Source organism: Anabrus simplex, chromosome 2, assembly GCF_040414725.1.
Source record: "Anabrus simplex isolate iqAnaSimp1 chromosome 2, ASM4041472v1, whole genome shotgun sequence".
Taxonomy (NCBI): domain Eukaryota; kingdom Metazoa; phylum Arthropoda; class Insecta; order Orthoptera; family Tettigoniidae; genus Anabrus; species Anabrus simplex.
Genome location: NC_090266.1, coordinates 892060012 through 892082537, shown reverse-complemented (window position 1 = coordinate 892082537; position 22526 = coordinate 892060012). Strand labels below are relative to the sequence as shown.

The window sequence follows — 22526 nt, the reverse complement described above, 5'->3', positions numbered from 1 at the left end:
TCTGGGATGGGTTTAAAGCAATTGTTGAGGAATGTGAAAACAGGTTTGTACCTTTAAGGGTGGTAAGGAATGGTAAAGATCCACCTTATTATAATAGAGAAATAAAGAGACTAAGAAGGAGATGAAGATTGGAAAGAAATTGAGTTTGAAATGGCTGTGGAAGTAAGGAGAAATTGAAGGAACTTGCTAGGAAATTGAATCTAGCAAAGAAGTCGGCTAAGGATAACATGATGGCAAGCATAATTGGCAGTCATACAAATTTTAGTGAAAAATAGGTATGTCTAGGTATTTTAAGGCAGAAACAGGTTCCAAGAATGACATTCCAGGAATCATTAATGAACAAGGGAAATGTGTATGTGAAGATCTTCAACAGCCAGAAGTATTCAGTCAGCAGTATGTAAGGATTGTTTGTGACAAGGATAATGTCAAGATAGAGGAGGTGACTAATGTTACAGAAGTATTAAAATTTACATATGATAAGAATGACATTTACAATAAGATACAAAAGTTGAAAACTAGAAAATCGGCTGGAATTGATAAGATTTCTGGGATTATACTAAAGACAGTCTGAAGTACTTATTTGATTATTGTTTACATGAAGGAGTTATACCAAATGAATGGAGAATTGCTATAGTAGCCCCTGTGTATAAAGGAAAGGGTGATAGACATAAAGCTGAAAATTACAGGCCAGTAAGTTGCACATGTGTTGCATGTAAGCTTTTACCGAGCTTGATAGCTGTAGTCGCTTAAGTGCGGCCAGTATCCTGTAATCGGGAGATAGTGGGTTCGAGCCCCACTGTCAGCAGTACTGAAGATGGTTTTCCGTGGTTTCCCATTTTCACACCAGGCAAATGCCAGGGCTGTACCTTAATTAAGGCCACGGCCGCTTCCTTCCATTTCCTAGGCCTTTCATATCCCATCGTCGCCATAAGACATATCTGTGTCGGTGCGACGTAAAGCAAATAGCATGTAAGCTTTGGGAAGGCATTGTTTCTGATTATATTCAACGTGTTTGCAAAATTAATAACTATTCGATAGAAGGCAGTTCGGATTTCCTAGCAAGATATAGCAGATACAGTATCTTAGATTCAGGAGGTCAAATGGACTGTATCATGATTGATCTGTCTAAAGCATTTGATAGGGTGGATCATGGAAGACTACTGGCAAAAATGAGTGCAATTGAAGTAGACAAGTGTGTCTGAATGGGTTGCTATATTTCTAGAAAATAGATCTCAGAGAATTAGAGTAGGCTAGGCTTTATCTGACCCTGTAATAATTAAGAGGGGAATTCCTCAAGGCAGTATTATTGGACCTTTGTTTTCTTATATATATAAACTATCAATTACCCTCGGCTTCGCTCGCGTGGATTTCGTAATTTGATCAAAGTAATCGTTCCTCTGCATTGTACTAAGACATTATCTGAAAATTCCTAAAGTATAAAAACTCACCCAAAAATTGAGTTTCATTTACCACAGAAATTCTTTTTTGCTATTTGCTTTACGTTGCACCGACACAGAAAGGTCTTATGGCGACAATGGAACAGGAAAGGCCTAGGAGTCGGAAGGAAGTGGCCGTGGCTTTAATTCAGGTACTGCCCCAGCATTTGCCTGGTGTGAAAATCAGAAGCCACGAAAAACCAGCTTCAGGACTACCGACAGTGGGGTTCGAACCCACTATCTCCCAGATGCAAGCTCACAGCTGCACGGCCAACTCGCCCGGTCCAGAAATTCTTTGTAAACCATGTTTGTGGTATTACCTTTTGGGGCTAAGATGACCATGCGAGATAGAACTGGACATGTGAGAAACAGTCTTCTCTCAAGTTGAAAAAATAAATACGTGTTTCTTTATTTTTAAGGGAGATTCCAAATGCCAATTTTCACGTCTGTATCGTCTTCAGTTTTTGAGATATAAGTATCCTCATGAAAAGAATTCAACTCCTTTTACTCCAACCCTGCCCGTTAAGTTGGTTTCCCCCCACCAAAAATGTGTTTCTTTATTTTTAAAGGAGATTCCAAATACCAATTTCCACGTCTGTAACCTTCAGCTTTCAGTTTTTTCAATAAAATCATCAACACAACTAAAAGACATGAAATTTCCACTTTAAACAGAGAATCAGTAGAGAAAAAACCATATTCCTCCTTCACGTTCAATAATAAAAACATATACCAAATAACTAATATTTTCAAGAAGCATAACCAACAAATAGCTTTTAAAACAAATAACAATTTAACCAATTTCTGTAACACACGTACTGTCAATCAAACTAATAAGTTTTCTCAATCAGGTGTCTACAAACTGCAATGTAATAGCTGTAAAAGTACATATATTGGGCAAACAGGATGTCATTTTTCAATAAGATATATATGGAACATGTCAATGATTTTCTCTGCCATGCCACAGCACATGAGAGACTGAGAACATAATTTTACATCAATTGACCAAGATCTAAGCATTTTAAAAGTAGATAATAAAGGCACCATGCTCAACATATTGGAGAATTGTTACATACATTTAGAACAATACTTTAACCCTAACCATAACATCAATGAAATTAATGAAAAATCTAATATTCTATTTGATATTCTCATGCCTATATACACAAAATATAAGCAGAAAAAAGACACATTAAGTCCACCGTAACTTCTGCAGCAACTTCTCCGGTATTTCGTATAGATATACGTTCAAACTATCGCGAAGGTAATAATTTACTACATTAAAAAACACGATACGCCTGTAAACTTCCATTTAAAAAGAAGTTAAAGAGATTACACGGTAATAGTTAACAGTCGTATTGTTATTGATTATTGTCGCTCCTCATATTCAAATATTGCATTGTTGGCTACAGTCGTGAACAAAGGGTGTAGTGTAATCAAGTAAATATAAATAAAAATCAGCTGACCTTGTATTCCATTCATTGGCACTTCTGAGTAGGTAGTTAGTATCCGTAATTTATATTTCGCTCCCTCGATCTTTCAGTATTTATGAGCGGTTAGCTAATAATAATAATAATAATAAAGTTTATATATCCCAGTAATTGCAGTTCAAGTCCCTGGAGGAGGAGGAGGAGGAGGAGGAGGAGGAGGAGGAGGAGGAGGAGGAGGAGGAGTAGCTTTGACAGAAATATTTGAGAAATTTTTCAGTAGGCCTAATTAAGGACACTTTTTTTTTCTCCATCCCGTGGAGTAGGGAAAATAGTAATCCACCAGCTGTAATAATCACATAACCACATTTCAGTAGAATTGTAATGAAGATAAGGTATAATAGATAGTATCTTGCCAGTTATATTCGTGTTTTTCTTCGTGTACGGCAATCCTTTTGATACTTAAGCATTTAACCAAACGCAGTATAGTGTAGTGTAGATACATTGTAGTATAGATACAGTACATTTAGATAGTGCCGTATCTTGCCTGCTATATTCGTGTGTTATCTTTCATGTGTATCTATTAGACCCTAATACTAATAATAATTTGTCTAAGCATTTAGCTTCGTTGGTAATCTTTGAGTACAGTTGTTCTTGCAAATTTCATTTCTGTTGTGCTTAGTAGTGACATACGGTACGGTACCGGTATCGTAATTAGGATACGTCTGAAAGTAGTTTAAAAATTACTGTAGTGTACTGTACAGTAGTATACGAGTAATATCCTATTAGAATTTAGTGTGCTTATTTTATTATTGTAAAATATTTGTGTAGTACTGGTGTAGTAGAGGTATCCGTAGAAACTCTTACTAAAATATTGTTGAAATTAGGATAGGCTTAATTGCAATTTGAAATTGTGTAGTTCTTGTGTATTACTTTCGATATTCAGTAATTAACAGCAGTTTTTATCCTGTTAGGGGTTGTAGGATAAAAAAAAAGTAGAGCACAACTAAGTAGTACTGTAGTGTAGTCGTGTATTAATTACCTTATTGTTCTGTACTATCCCAGACAATATATCCCTCCGTTCATTTATTTTCATTTTTTTTTTTTTTGCAAATAAGTTACTTTATTTTTTAATTTAAAATTTTATTTTTTAATTTTAAATTTTCCCCCGTAAAGAATGGCTAAGGAGCGCGAGTGTACTTATTGTGGGTGTGGTGAGGCATTGGGGGGTATGAGGGAGGAGTTGGAAAGTTTGAGGGAGATAATTAGGATTCTCACAGAAGACAGGAAGGAAGATAGGACTCCCTCAAACAATGTACAGGTTACAGTAGGTGTACAAGAGGGAGGGGAAGGAAAGGGAGGAGTTGTAGAAGACAGGTGGTCTAATGTTCTAAGGGGAAGGAGATTGCAGGCCAAGGGCTCTATTCAGGATCAGAATTCAGGACAGGTATCTGTGCGAAATCGGTACGAGTCACTCCAGGTAGAACAACAGAGGGAAGATGAGGGACAGGGAACTGTTGCTGAGATGCATGGAAGTAGGAGGAAGGGAAAAGGTAGGAAAGGGAAATGTAGAGTAGAGGATAGGAAAAGACAGGTGGAACAGGGTCATGGAAAGGAGAAAAGAGAGGAGGAAGTAGCTTCTGCAGCTATCAGGAAAGATAGGGCTGACCAGGAGGGGAGGGGATCAAATGAGGTGGGTAGGGTTGAGGCTCTGGTCATGGGGGATTCCATCATTAGACACGTGGGGAAAGTGTGTGGAGGAAAGGGATCCAGGGTAGAATGTTATCCAGGAATTAGGTTGAGGCAGATGTTGAGGAAAGTAGAAGAGAGGGAGGAGGGGAAGGAGAAGGTGGTAGTGTTTCACGTTGGTACCAACAACGTAAGGCAAGCTGATATAAGTACCAACATAGTTGGAGATGTGTGGGATCTGGTAAATGCAGCACGGGTAAAGTTTAAAGAAGCAGAGATTGTTATTAGTGGAATACTGTGTAGGAGGGATACTGACTGGAGGGTGATTGGGGATTTAAATGAGACTATGGAGTGGGTATGTGGGAAACTGGGAGTGAAATTTCTAGATCCTAATGGGTGGGTAGGAGATAGGGATCTGCGCTCGGATGGCCTTCATTTAAACCGCAGTGGTACGTATAAGTTAGGAAATTTGTTTGGAAGTGTAATAGGGAGGTACATTCAGGTAAACGGGATGGCCTAGGGAGTGGTGATAAGGGAACAGGGAACTGGAAATCGAGTAGGGATGACATAAAAGTGTTAGTGTTGAACTGTAGAAGTATTGTAAAGAAAGGAATAGAATTAAGTAATTTAATAGATATATATTTACCAGATATTGTAATAGGAGTTGAATCATGGCTGAGAAATGATATAATGGATGCAGAAATTTTCTCACGGCACTGGAGTGTGTATCGTAGAGATAGGATAGGAAAGGTGGGAGGGGGAGTTTTCATTCTGGTGAAAGAAGAATTTGTAAGCTACGAAAAAGTTAAAGATTAGACACATGAAATTCTAGGTGTAAGGCTCATTTCTAAAGATAATAGGCAACTTGATATATTTGGAGTGTACAGATCGGGAAAGGGTAGCACTGATGCGGATTCGGAATTATTTGATAGGATAGTCAGCTATGTGGGAAACGACATGGAAAGAAATGTGATTGTAGCGGGAGATCTGAATTTGCCAGATGTCAATTGGGAAGGAAATGCGAACGACAGGAAGCATGACCAACAAATGGCAAATAAGTTAATATGGAAGGACAGCTGATTCAGAAAATGATGGAACCAACCAGAGGGAAAAATATCCTGGATGTGGTGCTGATAAAACCAGATGAGCTCTATAGGGAAACTGAAGTAATAGATGGTATTAGTGATCATGAAGCTGTTTTTGTGGTAGTTAAAAATAAATGTGATAGAAAGGAAGGTCTTAAAAGTAGGACTGTTAAGCAGTACCATATGGCTGATAAAGCAGGTATGAGGCAGTTTCTAAAAAGTAACTATGATCGGTGGAAAACGGTAAATAAAAATGTAAACAGACTCTGGGATGGGTTTAAAGAAATTGTTGAGGAATGCGAAAACAGGTTTGTACCTTTAAGGGTGGTAAGGAATGGTAAAGACCCACCTTATTATAATAGAGAAATAAAGAGTCTAAGAAGGAGGTGCAGACTGGAAAGAAATAGATTTAGAAGTGGCTGTGGAAGTAAGGAGAAATTGAAGGAACTTACTAGAAAATTGAATCTAGCAAAGAAGGCAGCTAAGAATAACATGATGGCAAGCATAATTGGCAGTCAAAAAATTTTAGTGAAAAATGGAAGGGTATGTATAGGTATTTTAAGGCAGAAACAGGTTCCAAGAAGGACATTCCAGGAATAATTAATGAACAATGGGAGTGTGTATGCGAGGATCTTCAAAAGACAGAAGTATTCAGTCAGCAGTATGTAAAGATTGTTGGTTACAAGGATAATGTCGAGATAGAGGAAGAGACTAAGGCCAAAGAAGTAATAAAATTTACATATGATAACAATGACATTTACAATAAGATACAAAAGTTGAAAACTAGAAAAGCGGCTGGAATTGATCAGATTTCTGGGGATATACTAAAGACAATGGGTTGGAATATAGTACCATATCTGAAGTACTTATTTGATTATTGTTTGGTCGAAGGAGCTATACCAGATGAATGGAGAGTTGCTATAGTAGCCCCTGTGTATAAAGGCAAGGGTGATAGACATAAAGCTGAAAATTACAGGCCAGTAAGTTTGACATGCATTGTATGTAAGCTTTGGGAAGGCATTCTTTCTGATTATATTAGACATGTTTCTGAAATTAATAACTGGTTCAATAGAAGGCAATTCGGTTTTAGGAAATGTTATTCCACTGAAGCTCAACTTGTAGGATTCCAGCAAGATATAGCAGATATCTTGGATTCTGGAGGTCAGATGGACTGTATCGCGATTGACATGTCTAAAGCATTTGATAGGGTGGATCATGGGAGACTACTGGCAAAAATGAGTGCAATTGGACTAGACAAAAGAGTGACTGAATGGGTTGCTATATTTCTAGAAAATAGATCTCAGAGAGTTAGAGTAGGTGAAGCTTTGTCTGACCCTGTAATAGTTGAGAGGGGTGTTCCTCAGGGCAGTGTTATCGGACCTTTATGTTTTCTTATATATATAAATGATATGAGTAAAGGAGTGGAATCGGAGGTAAGGCTTTTTGCGGATGATGTTATTCTGTATAGAGTAATAAATAAGTTACAAGATTGTGAGCAACTGCAACGTGACCTCAAATGTTGTGAGATGGACAGCAGGCAATGGTATGTTGATAAACGGGGCTAAAAGTCAGGTAGTGAGTTTCACAAATAGGGAAAGTCCTCTCAGTTTTAATTACTGCGTTGATGGGGTGAAAGTTCCTTTTGGGGATCATTGTAAGTATCTAGGTGTTAATATAAGGAAAGATCTTCACTGGGGTAATTACATAAATGGGATTGTAAATAAAGGGTACCGATCTCTGCACATGGTTATGAGGGTGTTTAGGGGTTGTAGTAAGGATGTAAAGGAGAGTGCATATAAGTCTCTGGTAAGACCCCAACTAGAGTATGGTTCCAGTGTATGGGACCCTCACCAGGATTACCTGATTCAAGAACTGGAAAAAATCCAAAGAAAAGCAGCTCTATTTGTTCTGGGTGATTTCCGACAAAGGAGTAGCGTTACAAAAATGTTGCAATGTTTGGGTTGGGAAAAATTGAGAGAAAGAAGAAGAGCTGCTCGACTAAGTGGTATGTTCCGAGCTGTCAGCGGAGAGATGGCGTGGAATGACATTAGTAGACGAATAGATTTGAATGACATTTATAAAAGTAGGAAAGATCACAATATGAAGATAAAGTTGGAATTCAAGAGGACAAACTGGGGCAAATATTCATTTATAGGAAGGGGAGTTAGGGATTGGAATAATTTACCTAGGGAGATGTTCAATAAATTTCCAATTTCTTTGAAATCATTTCGGAAAAGGCTAGGAAAGCAACAGATAGGGAATCTGCCACCTGGGCGACTGCCCTAAATGCAGATCAGTATTGATTGATTGACACCAATCGGTTCAAATCTACCTACTTGATCCCCACCCGCCCCTCCCCGCACATACCTTCTCCAATCCCTGCTATCATAAGCTATAATCCTGCTTCCTCTCAACAATCGGTCTGTGTTGGTATCCGTACCAAGTGCACGTAACATACAAACAACATAGGGGCGAGTCTCATATAGCTATACATACTTGTCTTGATCTTCTTGCTTCCCTTATATTCTCAATTATTTACTTCAAATTATTTTATTTTCAGACATTCACCTCCAAATAAATTAAACAATAGATCACTACATTGATAATAAGGAAAACCTATTCAAACTACGAATGTTCCCCTTAAAGCTACATAAGTCTTGGCCCATATTACTATTGAACAAACATCAATATAAGTCAAGTTGCTCGTCTACACAGAAGAGGATACCAACTCCCAGATCAACTCAAAAACAATGGCTGCTGTAGAAATGACAAAACAGTTTGCCATCAACCACAACATCTTGATGTGTTGTTTAGTTTAAAGTGTAGATATGTTATTCAGACTTCATCAGTGGTTTAAATTAAGACTATAAATTGTGTCATATCAGTGTTTATGTCATTATTGGTTATATGAGTGCTTATGTCTTCTAATTGGAGCGTGGCTGAAGATGACCCAATACATATGGGGTCGAACTAGTATTGAATAGGTGGACCCTTCCTACCCTTTGATAGTGATCAATTGTCAATACGGATCATAATGAAATTCATAACTTATGATACTGTAAGTTTCTCCAGAAAAAGAATTCAGTTTTTTTACTTCATTTCACACTCCCCGCTCAAGTGAATTTTCCAAAAACAAACAGTGCCCGTTTCTTTAAAAGAGCTTCCAAATACCAATCATCACGACTGTAACACCTTCAGTTTTTGAGATGTATGTATCCTCGTAAAAGGAATTCATCTCTGTTTTCATCCCCCGCCCCCCTACCAAGTTGAATCCTCCACCAAATGCATGTTTTTTTATTTTTTAAAGGAGATTCCAAATACCAGTTTTCACGTTTTTAACATATTTAGATTTTTTGGTATACATATATATATCCTCATACAAATAATTCAAATAATTTTTCAATTCTTCCCCCCCTCCCATTAAGGGTTTTTCCTGAAATCCAAAGAATACGTGTTTCCTTATTTTTAAAGGAGATACCAAATACCAATTTTTATGTCCATAAACTTTTAAGTACCAAGCTCGATTGCTGCAGTCGCTTAAGTGCGGCCAGTATCCAGTAATCGGGAGGTAGTGGGTTCGAGCCCCACAGTCGGCAGCCCTGAAGATGGTTTTCCGTGTTTCCCATTTTCACACCAGGCAAATGCCGGGGCTGTACCTTAATTAAGGCCATGGCCGTTTCCTTCCAATTCCTAGGCCTTTCCTATCCCATCGTCGCCATAAGACATATCTGTGTCGGTGCGACGTCAAGCAAATAGAAAAAAAAAAATTAAGTTTTTGAGATATAGATATCCTCAATTTAAAAATTAACCCCCTTTTCACCCCCTTAGCAACGGAATATCCCAAAATCCTTTCTTAGTGAGCACCTACCTATTAATATCAATGTATTCCCAAAATTTCATTTCTTTATCTCCAGTAGATTTGGCTCGGGAATGATGAATCAATCAGTCAGTCAGTCAGCACAAGTTATATATAGAGACTTAGTAATTACTTGCAGCTTCGCTCGCGTGGATTTCCTAATTTGATCAAAGTAATCGTTCCTCGGCATTGTACTAAGACATTATCTGAAAATTCCTAAAGTTGAAAAACTCACCCAAAAATTGAGTTTCATATACCCCGGAAATTCTTTGTACACCATGTTTGTGGTATTACCTTTTGGGGCTAAGACGACCATGCGACATAGAACTGTAGATGTGAGAAACAGTCTTCTCTCAAGTTAAAAAAGTAAATACATGTTTCTTTATTTTTAAAGGAGATTCCAAATACTAATTTTCACATCTGTAACTTCTTCAGTTTTTGAGGTATAAGTATACTCATAAAAGTAATTCAAATCCTTTTTGACCCCCCCCTTTCCTACCCGTTAAGTTGATTCCCCGTCACCTAAAGTACATGTTTCCTTATTTTTAAGGGAGATTACAAATACCAATTTTCACGTCTTTAACATCTTTAGCTTTTGAGATATAAGTATCGTCATACAAAGAATTCAACTAATTTTTCAATTCATTCACCCCCCTTAAGTGGATTTTCTGAAGACAAAAGAACACATGTTTCTTTACTTTGAAAGAAGATTCCAAATACACATGTCCATGCCTCTTAACATCTTCAGTTTTTTGAGGTGTAAGTATCCTCAAAAAGAATTCGACTCATTTTTCACCCCAGTCCGTTAAGTTGATTAAAGGTGATTCCAAATACAAACTTTCACATGTTTTTGAGATATAAGTTTCTCCATAAAAAAGAATGAAATTTTTTCACTTCCTTTCACCCTCCCCCCCATTAAGTGAATTTTCTGTAAACCAAAAAAACTTGTTTATTTATTAGTGAGCTTCAAATGCCAATTATCATGTCTGTAACATCTTCAGTTTTTGAGATATAGGTATCCTCACAAAAAGAATTCAAATCCTTATTTACTCCACTCCCGCCCGTTAAGTTGGTTTCTCCCCACCAAAAAAAAATATGCATGTTTCTTTATTTTTAAAGGAGATTCCAAATACCAATTTCCATGTCTGTAACCTTCAGTTTTGAGATGTAAGTTTCTCCAGAAAAAGAATTCAATTTTTTTTACTTCCTTTCACACTCCCCACTCAAGTGAAATTTTCCAAAAACAAACAGTACCTGTTTCCTTAACAGAGCTTCCAAATACCAATTATCACGACTCTAACATCTTCAGATTTTGAGATATATATATCCTCGTAAGAGGAATTCGTCTCCGTTTTCATCTCCCCCCCTTCCAAGTGGATTCCCCTGCCAAATGCTCTTTTCTTTATTTTTAAAGGAGATTCCAAATACCAATAGTCACGTTTATAACATCTTTAGATTTTTTTGGTATACACTGACTGACAGAGCAAATGCAACACCAAGAAGGAGTGGTTCAAAAGGGATGAAAGTTGGGGAAAAAACAGAGACGGCACGGACGAATAATTGATGTTTATTTCAAACCGATATGCAGGTTACACAATGCGCACGGCATCGACTCAGTAGGATGTAGGACCACCGCGAGCGGCGATGCACGCAGAAACACGTCGAGGTACAGAGTCAATAAGAGTGCGGATGGTGTCCTGAGGGATGGTTCTCCATTCTCTGTCAACCATTTGCCACAGTTGGTCGTCCGTACGAGGCTGGGGCAGAGTTTGCAAACGGCGTCCAATGAGATCCCACATGTGTTCGATTGGTGAGAGATCCGGAGAGTACACTGGCCACGGAAGCATCTGTACACCTCGTAGAGCCTGTTGGGAGATGCGAGCAGTGTGTGGGCGGGCATTATCCTGCTGAAACAGAGCATTGGGCAGCCCCTGAAGGTACGGGAATGCCACCGGTCGCAGCACATGCTGCACGTAGCGGTGGGCATTTAACGTGCCTTAAATACGCACTAGAGGTGACGTGGAATCATACGCAATAGCGCCCCAAACCATGATGCCGCGTTGTCTAGCGGTAGGGCGCTCCACAGTTACTGCCGGATTTGACCTTTCTCCACGCCGACGCCACACTCGTCTGCGGTGACTATCACTGACAGAACAGAAGCGTGACTCATCAGAGAACACGACGTTCCGCCATTCCCTCATCCAAGTCGCTCTAGCCCGGCACCATGCCAGGCGTGGACGTCTATGCTGTGGAGTCAATGGTAGTCTTCTGAGCGGACGCCGGGAGTGCAGGCCTCCTTCAACCAATCGACGGGAAATTGTTCTGGTTGATATTGGAACAGCCAGGGTGTCTTGCACATGCTGAAGAATGGCGGTTGACGTGGTGTGCGGGGCTGCCACCGCTTGGCGGCGGATGCGCCGATCCTCGCGTGCTGACGTCACTTGGGCTGCACCTGGACCCCTCGCACGTGCCACATGTCCCTGCGCCAACCATCTTCGCCACAGGCGCTGCACCGTGGACACATCCCTATGGCTATCGGCTGCGATTTGACGAAGCGACCAACCTGCCCTTCTCAGCCCGATCACCATACCCCTCGTAAAGTCGTTTGTCTGCTTGAAATGCCTCCGTTGACGGCGACCTGGCATTCTTAGCTATACACGTGTCCTGTGGCACACGACAACATGTTCTACAATGACTGTCGGCTGAGAAATCACGGTACGAAGTGGGCCATTCGCCAACGCCGTGTCCCATTTATCGTTCGCTACGTGCGCAGCACAGCGGCGCATTTCACATCATGAGCATACCTCAGTGACGTCAGTCTACCCTGCAATTGGCATAAAGTTCTGACCACTCCTTCTTGGTGTTGCATTTGCTCTGTCAGTCAGTGTATATGCACAGTCTCATACAAATATTTTAACTAATTTTTCAATTCTTTCAACCCCCCCCCCGTTAAGGGTATTTTCGAAAACCAAAGAATGCGTGTTTCCTTATTTTTAAAGGAGATGCAAAATACCAATTTTCACGTCTGCAACATGTTAATTTTTTTAGATATTCTAGATACGCTAATTTTAAAAATTCGCTTCCTTTTTCAGTTCCCCTTAAGTGGAATTTCTAAAAAGAAATTTGTTTCCTTAATTTTACAGGAAATTCCAAACAACTGGTTTTCAATGCTGGGGCTGTACCTTAAGGCCACGACCGCTTCCTTCCCATTCCTCGGCCTTTCCTATCCCATTGTCACCATAAGACCTATCTGTGTCGCTGCAACGTAAAGCAAATAGCAAAAAAAATTTTTTTAATAGGCCTACTCGCACGCAATCTAGTTTTTGTACAAGTCAAAACGGGAAAAAATACCTTTCACATATGCATGTGGAACCAAAGATAGAAATAATCTTAGCTGCTTCTTGATGCTTTTACTTGCGCGTAGTACCACTATGTTAGGTACACAATATGTTTGTGATTAGTAGTGACAGTGTGTGCTCAGGATGCAGTTTACAGTACCTGTGATTCGCACCACTATATGAGCTACACCATGGTTCTGCCTTGTCTGTGATTAGTACCCACTATGTGTGGAACATCACGGGATAGTGAGAATACCTGTGGTTAGTCTTCTTACGCGAAGAACCGGGCGAGTTGGCCGTGCGCGTAGAGGCGCGCGGCTGTGAGCTTGCATCCGGGAGATAGTAGGTTCGAATCCCACTATCGGCAGCCCTGAAGATGGTTTTCCGTGGTTTCCCATTATCACACCAGGCAAATGCTGGGGCTGTACCTTAATTAAGGCCACGGCCGCTTCCTTCCAACTCCTAGGCCTTTCCTGTCCCATCCTCACCATAAGACCTATCTGTGTCGGTGCGACGTAAAGCCCCTAGCAAAAAAAAAAAAAACTTACGCGAAGAACACCATAGGTTTGCGTTGCCCGTAAATAGCGACACAGCGTGTGCAACACCATAGGTCTGTCTTACATGTGCACATTACATTACCTGTGAGTTGTACCATAATGTGTGGAATACCATGAGTCTACGCTACTTTTGATTAGTACCGCAACATGACAGATACCATGGTTCCCCTTTCCTAGCGATAAGTACAATTATAAGGGGCTGATGACCTGGATTTTGGACCCGTTTCGACTACAAGCATCATTGATTCAGTATTGTGCTTTAGAAGCAGTCCCTTGGTCAGTAATACTATTATTTATTTATTTATTTATTTATTTATTTATTTATTTATTTATTTATTTATTTATAAATATATTCCCATCGCGCCAAAGAAAAATCCAGTCACCGTAATTTTTTTAAGGTTATACGACTCAAGAAAGAAAGGGATGGTTTGATTATAGATATCCTTTTTCTCATTGTCTACGTCAGTCGGCTGAGAGGCTGAAGATTCTAAGGGTACCGTAGGATCAATAATTTCTGCTTCGTTCCTCCGTCTGTCAATCGCTATAATATCAATCCTGCGAGTGCTGTCTCCTTCGGCGATGCAGTGGACCTTCGTACACTTCTAGATTTTTTAGACGAAGAGCAATAGCAATCAGGTTTCTGATGATGTTATGGCGTTTGATCCTAAGCAGTTCTCCTTGAGGGCAACTCCCCAGCACATGTGGTAAGGTTTCATACTCACTGCAGTGGCCTGTGCTGGGAGAACATCCCGGCAGAGTACGTACTGGTGTCATCTTCAACATCTCCCTCCATTCCAAACAAGTTAAACCATCCCTTCTGGTAACCCAAGAATTAGCAGCAGGGACTTGAGCAAATAACTCAACACCTCTTCCTTTCTGTGGATATGCACACCAAGCTTCAAATTCACGTGTTCTAAGTATATTGCGCAGTTGTCTAACAGATTTCGATGATGTCTCTTCATTGAGTTGAAGTTCAGATAGGCAGCGAGTTTTTATTGCTGTGAAATTTCGAACAGCTTTTACATGCGAATCATTCACAGCTTCTAGCTTAAGATTGATGTTCAGCTGTTGAAGGTACGCTTCCCAAGTAACACGCATTAATGCTAACCCTTTATATTTGTGGCTCGAATAGATCATACTTGTTGGCGTGTCATTCGGAAGTTGTAGAATTTCTTTAAGTGCGCTTCTGATCATGTTGTCAGCTTTTAACAGACTTGATTTGGGAATTTTCTCAACCGAAACAGTCTGGAAGGGGTATATCAGTGTAGGTCCAAATAAACTGATTTATTAGTTAGTTTTTGATGCGGTTGGAGTGATCTGATAATCTGATAATCTGGTAATCTGATCTAAGTTAGCTTTCAATTTTTCAAGTACCTGATTTTCATTGAAGACTAAAGTCTGTCTGAAAGTTGCCCCTAAATATTTTTGTAAGTGCCACGTTTACAAGCTTCAACATGTCTAGTAACTGGACTCTTTGGACCTGGCAGTAGGTCTGTAGCTGTGGCAAGGAAGTTCACAAAATTAGTGACTTGTTCATTGAACTCAGCATCATTCAATTCATGCTGAAAAATACCTAGCCATTTACTCAGTTCATCTTGGTAAGGTTTATTTTTTTGCTCTCTTTGATCAGAGGTTATTTCCAACTTCATTGACTGACGATTTTTACTAGAAATAGGAATAGAATCTGAAGGTGGAATCTTAGACTGGCTAGGTTTGGTCATAGATGGATTCAACAAGCAAGCTCTGTATTGCTCTGGGTGTGATTTACTTATATGTATCCTAAGGCCTTTATACATTTGCCTGCAAAATTGACATTGTGTTTTGTTATCACTATCATTTATACTAGTTTCTGGGAATGTGAGGCATTGAGGGTCAGATCCACTGATTGTTTTAACTTCATATCTATCCATTCATTCTTCATCCTCACGTTTTGAATTCTGGTCAGTGGAGGGTTATGGATTTTTAATTGTCCTTACATTTAGTCTCATTTCGTGCCATTAAGGACTGATGACCTAGATGTTAGGCCCCTTTAAACAACAAGCATCATCATGATTTTTGTTATTTAGTTAATCATTTGCCTTTCTCCATGCTATTTGCCTGCCATCTGACCCAAAATTGTTCTTTCATCAGTAAATATAACGTCCTTCCAAAAGTTCTGTTTTCATTGCACGTTCCACAGCAAATGCCACTCTCTTTTTGCAATTTATTTGACTGATAAATGGTTTTATTCTAGCTACTTTTCCATTATAATTGTTCCTCCTTAACACTCGCCTTACAGTTTCTGCTCGTACTTTTACACCAATATTGTTTTCATAGCTAGAAGCAATCATTGGACCACTCATTTTTGGATTTTATTTTATTTACAATAAATCGCTCATCTCTTGGTGTCATTAGTCTAGCGTCCTGATTTTGGTTCATCTTGAAGCTCGTTTCCTTTCTTGAAATTCTTGATGATTGACTGGATTGTCAAAAGAGATTCTCCTGTGATTTCTTTAATCTGTAGGTATGTTTTACCTTTCTTGAAATCAACTATCAGCTGACGTAATTCAACGGATGTGTTTTACTTTTACGGACCATTTTACTGTTTGTAGGAGCAGTATACTGTTGCGGTCTGTGTCTGTATCACAACTGCTATCTCGAGTGCATCCTCGGTTTCGTTTCCATTCAGGACAAAACCAAACCGATGTTTCAGAGCTACATACGAATACGTTTTTGGTGGGTACGAATACTTTTGTGATGTGACATTGTTTCAGTTACATTATTTCACGATTTTCAGGACAAAACTGTTTTCTGTACACGAGGTACCCAACATGGGCTATTGACTGTACATTTTGCATTCATATTTCACAAATATTAAAACATCTGACAGTCATAATACTGTCATTAACATTAGACATTGCTTAGTATCTCGTGTGTGAATACTTTTGTGAGTAACTGTACATGTTATTCTCGTAGGACTCAGTGTGTTCCCGACATAATAATTTCTTCATGGCCCAATTTAATTTGTTTTTGAACATTTTAACAACCATTATCAGGTTGTTTTGCCTGTAATTTTTACGTAATCTTTAGATTATATCTTAAAACATTGTTAATTTGTATGATGCAACCTGTACACAATTTGAACATTCATATAAAGTTTTTTTAAAATTAGTCTACCGGGCGAGTTGGCCGTGCGCGTAGAGGCGCGCGGCTGTGAGCTTGCATCCGGGAGATAGTAGGTTCGAATCCCACTATCGGCAGCCCTGAAGATGGTTTTCCGTGGTTTCCCATTTTCACACCAGGCAAATGCTGGGGCTGTACCTTAAGGCCACGGCTGCTTCCTTCCAACTCCTAGGCCTTTCCTATCCCATCGTTGCCATAAGACCTATCTGTGTCGGTGCGACGTAAAGCCCCTAGCAAAAAAAAAAAATTAGCCTAATCTCATTTCAGAAGACTAGTGCCAAGTGAAAATTCAAGAATATTAATGTGGACTCAAGTGTTTCACAATGTATTTATACTTTTAGCTCATGATTTACAAACCCCATTTTATTTAATAATTGTGTCCTTATTTTAGTTTAACTCTTGTAAATGAAAAAATAAATGAATAACCAGGCGAGTTGGCCATGTGATTAGGAGCGCGCAGCGGTAAGCTTGCATCCGGAAGATAGTGGGCTCGAATCCCACTATCGGCAGCCCTGAAGATGGTTTTCCATGGTTTCCCATTTTCACACCAGGCAAATGCTGAGGTTGTATCTTAATTAAGGCCACGGCCGCTTCCTTCCAAATCCTAGGCCTTTTCTATCCCATCGTTGCCTATGTGTGTCTGTGCGACGTGAAGCCACTAGCAAAAAAAATATATGTAAATGAATAGCTGAATGTGACAGAGTTATACGGTCGAAATTAGTCCTATTTGTAAAAAATATATGTATTGATCACGTGGAATAAAACATCAGGTTACGAACCAAGATTGTAAAACATGAGTAGTTGGGGTGGGGCTAGATTTAATGAAGATGGGTGAAAGGGAAGGGGTGTGGCCACCTGCTTACAGCTGCCACTGAGCAAGCACAGGTGCTTGGCTTGCAACATGTAGACGACGGGTTAGTGGTAGTGTGTTGTGAGAGACAAATACATAGTGTCTGCCATTACTGTTTCTTTTTGGTGTACCCCTGAGTGGTCTGTCTCGTACCTGTTAGGGCTACGCATAACCCAGCTTTGGAGCCACTTCACTACAAGACTTTTCTTTTATAGCTGTTGACCACTATTTTTTTTGCTTTCTGTCGCACCAACACAGATAGGTCTTATGGCGACGATTGGATAGGAAAGGCCTAGGAATGGGAAGGAAGCGGCCGTGACCTCAATTAAGGTACAGCCCCAGCATTTTCCTGGTGTGAAAATGGGAAACCACGGAAAACCATGTTCAGGGCTGCCGACAGTGGGGTTCGAACCCACTATTTCCCGATTACTGGATACTGGCCGCACTTAAGCGACTGCAGCTATCGAGCTCAGTTAGACCACTATATTAATATTCTCCCTGTTATAGTTCGTAGAATTCTAGAGATTCTGGCTTGAGCTTCTAATATCATCCATGCAAAATTTCTGTTTCCAGAGAGTTGAAAATTGTGGTTTACAATTTTTGCTTTACGTCACATCGACACAGATAGGTCTTACAGCAATGATGGGGTACTAAAGGAATGGGAGTGGGAAGGGAGGGGCTATGGCCTTAATTAAGATACAGACCCAGCATTTGCTTGGTGTGAAAATGGGAAACCACGGAAAACCATCTTCTGGGCTGCTGACAGTGGCGTTCGCACCCACTATCTCCCATGTGCAAGCTTACAGCTACACGGCCAACTCGCTCGGTTGAAAATTCTGGTTTATTTCATTAGTATAGCTTGGGCAGAGGATTATGCACAATTTTATTTAACTTAATGGTTCAGAAGGAATGGGATGATGAACAGAACCAATCTGAGGCTTGAATGTGCAACTCAACATTTCACGCTCATCACAGTACATTTGCTGACAGCAAATTCCAATAAAACAAATGGCTCCTATTGCTCAACTATTTGACATATGGTGTGTTCAAACCAGTGATACTCTAATTATGTAATATTTACTTTTGTGTTGAGTTAAATGATGTCCTGGTCATATTAACGAAAACATTTCTGTATGTTTCTGTACTGTGTGTTTGGATCGGTTCTTGTACAGTTGATTCTGATAAATAGCTATACCTATAAATGTCAGTCTGTTGTCCAAATTGCACTGTAATATCAAGCTTAAAGACTTTTTTTTTTTTTTTTTTTACTAGCTTTATAGGATTACAGTATTGGCAATTGATATGTGGTAAGGAATCCTTAAGCTTGTTGTATGTTTATGAAGTATAAACACTACCTTATAATCTTTCAAAGATTGTCTGTTTAAAAATAATTTATGTACAAATTTTGATTCTGCATTCCTGTCTAATTACTGATCACTGATATCAGTATGTTAATGATTTCAACTCCATTACAGACAACGCAAATACTGAGTATTTTCATATTGGGTTTTCCTGATTTTTCATTTTTAGCAGATGAATATTTGACATTCCATATGCAATCACAGTATTATAGAACACATTTTGTGACTAATTGCAAGGTAAAATTTGACTGCATCTCACAGTAAAGTTTGACGTTAAGTGTTCCTGTAAAATGTTTAGTATAGTTGCACCAAAGTTTCATTTTGCAAATATCTACGGGGAATTATTAACAGTCAGATCTAGCCTGATGATGTTGTTACAATTGCCGAGGTCTTCTGTTACAAATCTTGTGGGAGGAAGGCAAACATTATTGCGTGTTAACACAAAATTGTCACCAGTAGAGCAAAGGAGACCTGCCTGGAGACTTCTTCACTGTACCGTGGGGCTACTATTACTGCACTTTCAACAGTACAGATGATCACAGTATGATTACCAGAGCAGACACTGCCTCTCATTATCTGAGAGCTTTTCTTATATGGTATGTTGTCTGAGAAAGTGGAGTATTCTCCTGATCTTTTGTACACACTTTCCATCTCATGTTGATGTATAAAACTGAATCTGCAAACAAGATCTTGCTAAATTCTACTTGCTGGGCTGAGACTCAGACGGTTGAGGTACTGGCCTTCTGACCCCAACTTGGCAGGTTCGATCCAGGCTCAAAAAAATACGTCAGCCTCGTGTCAGTAGATTTACTGGCATGTAAAAAAACTCCTGCGGGACTAAATTCCGGCACCTCGGCGTCTCCGAAAACCATAAATGTAGTTAGGACGTACGCCAGATAACGTTATCATTTCTACTTCACTCTAGTATTACTGTTCACAAGGGAACTGTAGAAGGATTTCATGGATTATTAACCGTTAGTTAGCTCTAGCTTCTTGAAGTTGTCTTTTTCTGATATATTTATATTCATGTGGACATACAGCTCCGACATTGGGCTTTTTAAATTTTTAATTTTATTTTTTCTATGCTGAAATGTCAATTCTGAGCACTTTTCAGATTACTGGTCTCTCCTGTATGATTAAAGAATACCTTGAGTTACATGATCCTGGTCTCTGGGGAACATTTTCCTCTCCTAAAGGCTCTCAACTGCTTAGGGAATTTTTTTTTTTTTTTGCCAACACCATAAGAACATACCAAGAGCTGCAATCATAATCAAACAGTGCAACATCTCTCGCAGAAGCACTGTGACTTTAGGACTTCCTTCATCCAAATTAACTTGAAAAATCCATTGAGCACATTGAGAGCAAGATGCAAAACATGCAGCAAGTCATGATAATGTGTAAAATCACATTATTTAATTGCTGCAAAATGATAAACATGAAACCATGATTAATGTGGGAAACACAACAGTAATAATCTTCAAAGGATACTTGTTCATGTTTCCTTATTAGGAAGTGAGCAGAATGGTTCTGTCAAGATATTTGTTTCAAAATATCCTGATGTTCTGCAAAATAGTGGTAGTTGGAATGATAAAAATAATCCACATTTGATCAGGTTGTGCTTTTTCTGTGGGCAGTTTATGTTAAAATGTCTGGGGATCAACACCTTTCATTCAACAGATGACAAAGCTTATCAGAACATTCTACTAGGAGGATTGCATCTACTATAGCCTTGCATCTTGTATGCAGCAATTGCTTACATCAAGACAAATAGCCAACATTATTACCAGAAAAGTTTTAATTTGGCACATAGCTGTGGGTTTATGGAGTTTGTTTCTCCTCTCAACCCTTCACAACAGCCCTATTGAATATCACATTGAAATATGAACCATGAACTAGTGTAGAATTAACCAGTAAAATATTTTTAGAAGATTGCTGAATATGTAGGTACTATGTTGGATTATAGTATGTCTTGAAAGTGTTAGAAGATTGCACTATCATTCAGACTACTCTGTCAGATGAAGTTCCTGTTTAGTAGGAAAATATGCTCCCATGATATATATCATTTACAAGATATAAGGGATATTGTTTTAAAACATGATGTGCCAGCTTATATTTTAGGATGAATGATCTGTTTTCTTCTATGATTTTTGTTCTAGGGCATGGATATTATAGAAACATTGAATCCTTCAGGATTCACTGATTATTTAAAGAAGTATGGCAATACTATATGTGGCAGACATCCCATAGGAGTTCTACTACAAGTAAGTGTTTTACTATATTTAACAAAATGATAATTCAGGTTCCTTTCTGTCATTTTAGAGCTCTGTACTTTTGTGCATTTTTTGTGCTTTATTTATTTATTTTTATATTTTTTATTTATTTAACAACTGTCTGGGTATTTCATTGATCATTATACCAGGTAAGGTGTTTGCAGGCTTTTAGGAATGGAGGGTGTGGTTTTGAACTGCAGAAGGACTGTCAGGACCACATTCTAAGTATGTGCCAAATAATTGAGAAGTGGTACGAGGGGAATAGACAGTTATGTATATGTTTTGTACATCTGCAGAAGGTATATAAGGAAAAGATATTAGCCTTTTTGAGGGATTATAGGAGTAGAGATAAGTTATTACAGGCATTCAGAGGCTTTTATGTTGACAAGTAAACTGCAGTGAGAATTGATAGCAGAATGAGTTCTTGTTTTACAGTAGTTAGAGAGGTTAGACGAGGCTGTAACTTTTCACTATTGATGTTCGTAGTTTATATGGATCATTTACTGAAAGGTTATAATTTGGGATTCGGTTCATTGGAAATGTACTAAGCATTTAGCCTATGCTGATGACTTGGTTTTCATGGTACAATGCACCAAAAGCCTGAAATCTAATATGTTTGGAACGTGAAAAGAGGTGCAGAGAGTATGATAAGAAAGTGAATATTTCCAAGATTGACGTGCTGTCAGTAGGGAAGAAACCTATGAGGATTAAATGTTAGGTTAGAATACAAAACTGGAGCAGTCAGATCATTTCAAGTATTTATGGTGTGTATTCTTCCATTGGTTGTGGCATCATACACAACTATTAACCCAGCTCAAGGGAGATAGGGTCACTGTCCCTATCCTTCACTTGAGTAATTCTTGTCTGATGCATCCACGTTGCAGGGGTGGGTATCCTCCATATCAGTAGGCCGGTGTGAAGGAGAGCTACGTTCAGGTAGGGACCCAGTCTCATGGGGTATAACGTGGAACCCATGCCAAGGGTTATGGGTGAAGACCTTAACATCATCTTAGGCAGAGAAGGAGACTTTTGGAATGGCGAAGATGGTGGGATGAGGCAACCTATCCTCTCTGGTGAAAACTAGAAGAGGAAACCACTGCCTTGTGGAGAAGAGGGATCTTCAAAGGCTAAGGGAGTAAACTCCGAAAGAAAATCCTCAGATGGGTTAGGCATAGCAGGTCAGCAGATGAGTAAATTTGTACTTGCTTTCAACTCTAATACAAGCCTCGGATGGAAGTTTAAAAATGGAAATTGAATTGATAAGTCTCTGGCTACAGTTGCACAGTATAATGGTAATACTGATGTTTGTGAAGGAGAACAAAACCTTATTTGGAACAATAAATATTTTAACAATGAATGGGAAGGAAAATGAATTGATTGACCTAATGGAGAGGCGAAAAATCGACATCCTGGGATTAAGTGAAGTAAATTGGAAAGGGAAAGGAATGAAGAAACTAAGAAAGGGGTACACCTTGTACTGGACGGGTAACAGTAAAGA

At 39.1% G+C, this 22526-nt stretch overlaps 1 protein-coding gene and 1 long non-coding RNA gene across 2 annotated transcripts in view; one reads left to right on the top strand and one right to left on the bottom strand.

The window, feature by feature from the left end:
- The window catches only part of LOC137498559 (uncharacterized), a 143491-nt gene that overhangs the window by 60881 nt on the left and 60084 nt on the right, over window positions 1-22526 (bottom strand). The window lies entirely within an intron of this gene.
- Window positions 1-22526, top strand: part of LOC136864537 (protein MEMO1) — a 160147-nt gene that overhangs the window by 121875 nt on the left and 15746 nt on the right. The window contains exon 7 of the mRNA XM_067141647.2: window positions 20915-21019. Within this exon, the coding sequence (XP_066997748.2) occupies window positions 20915-21019 (105 nt within the window). The remainder of the gene's footprint in view (window positions 1-20914; window positions 21020-22526) is intronic.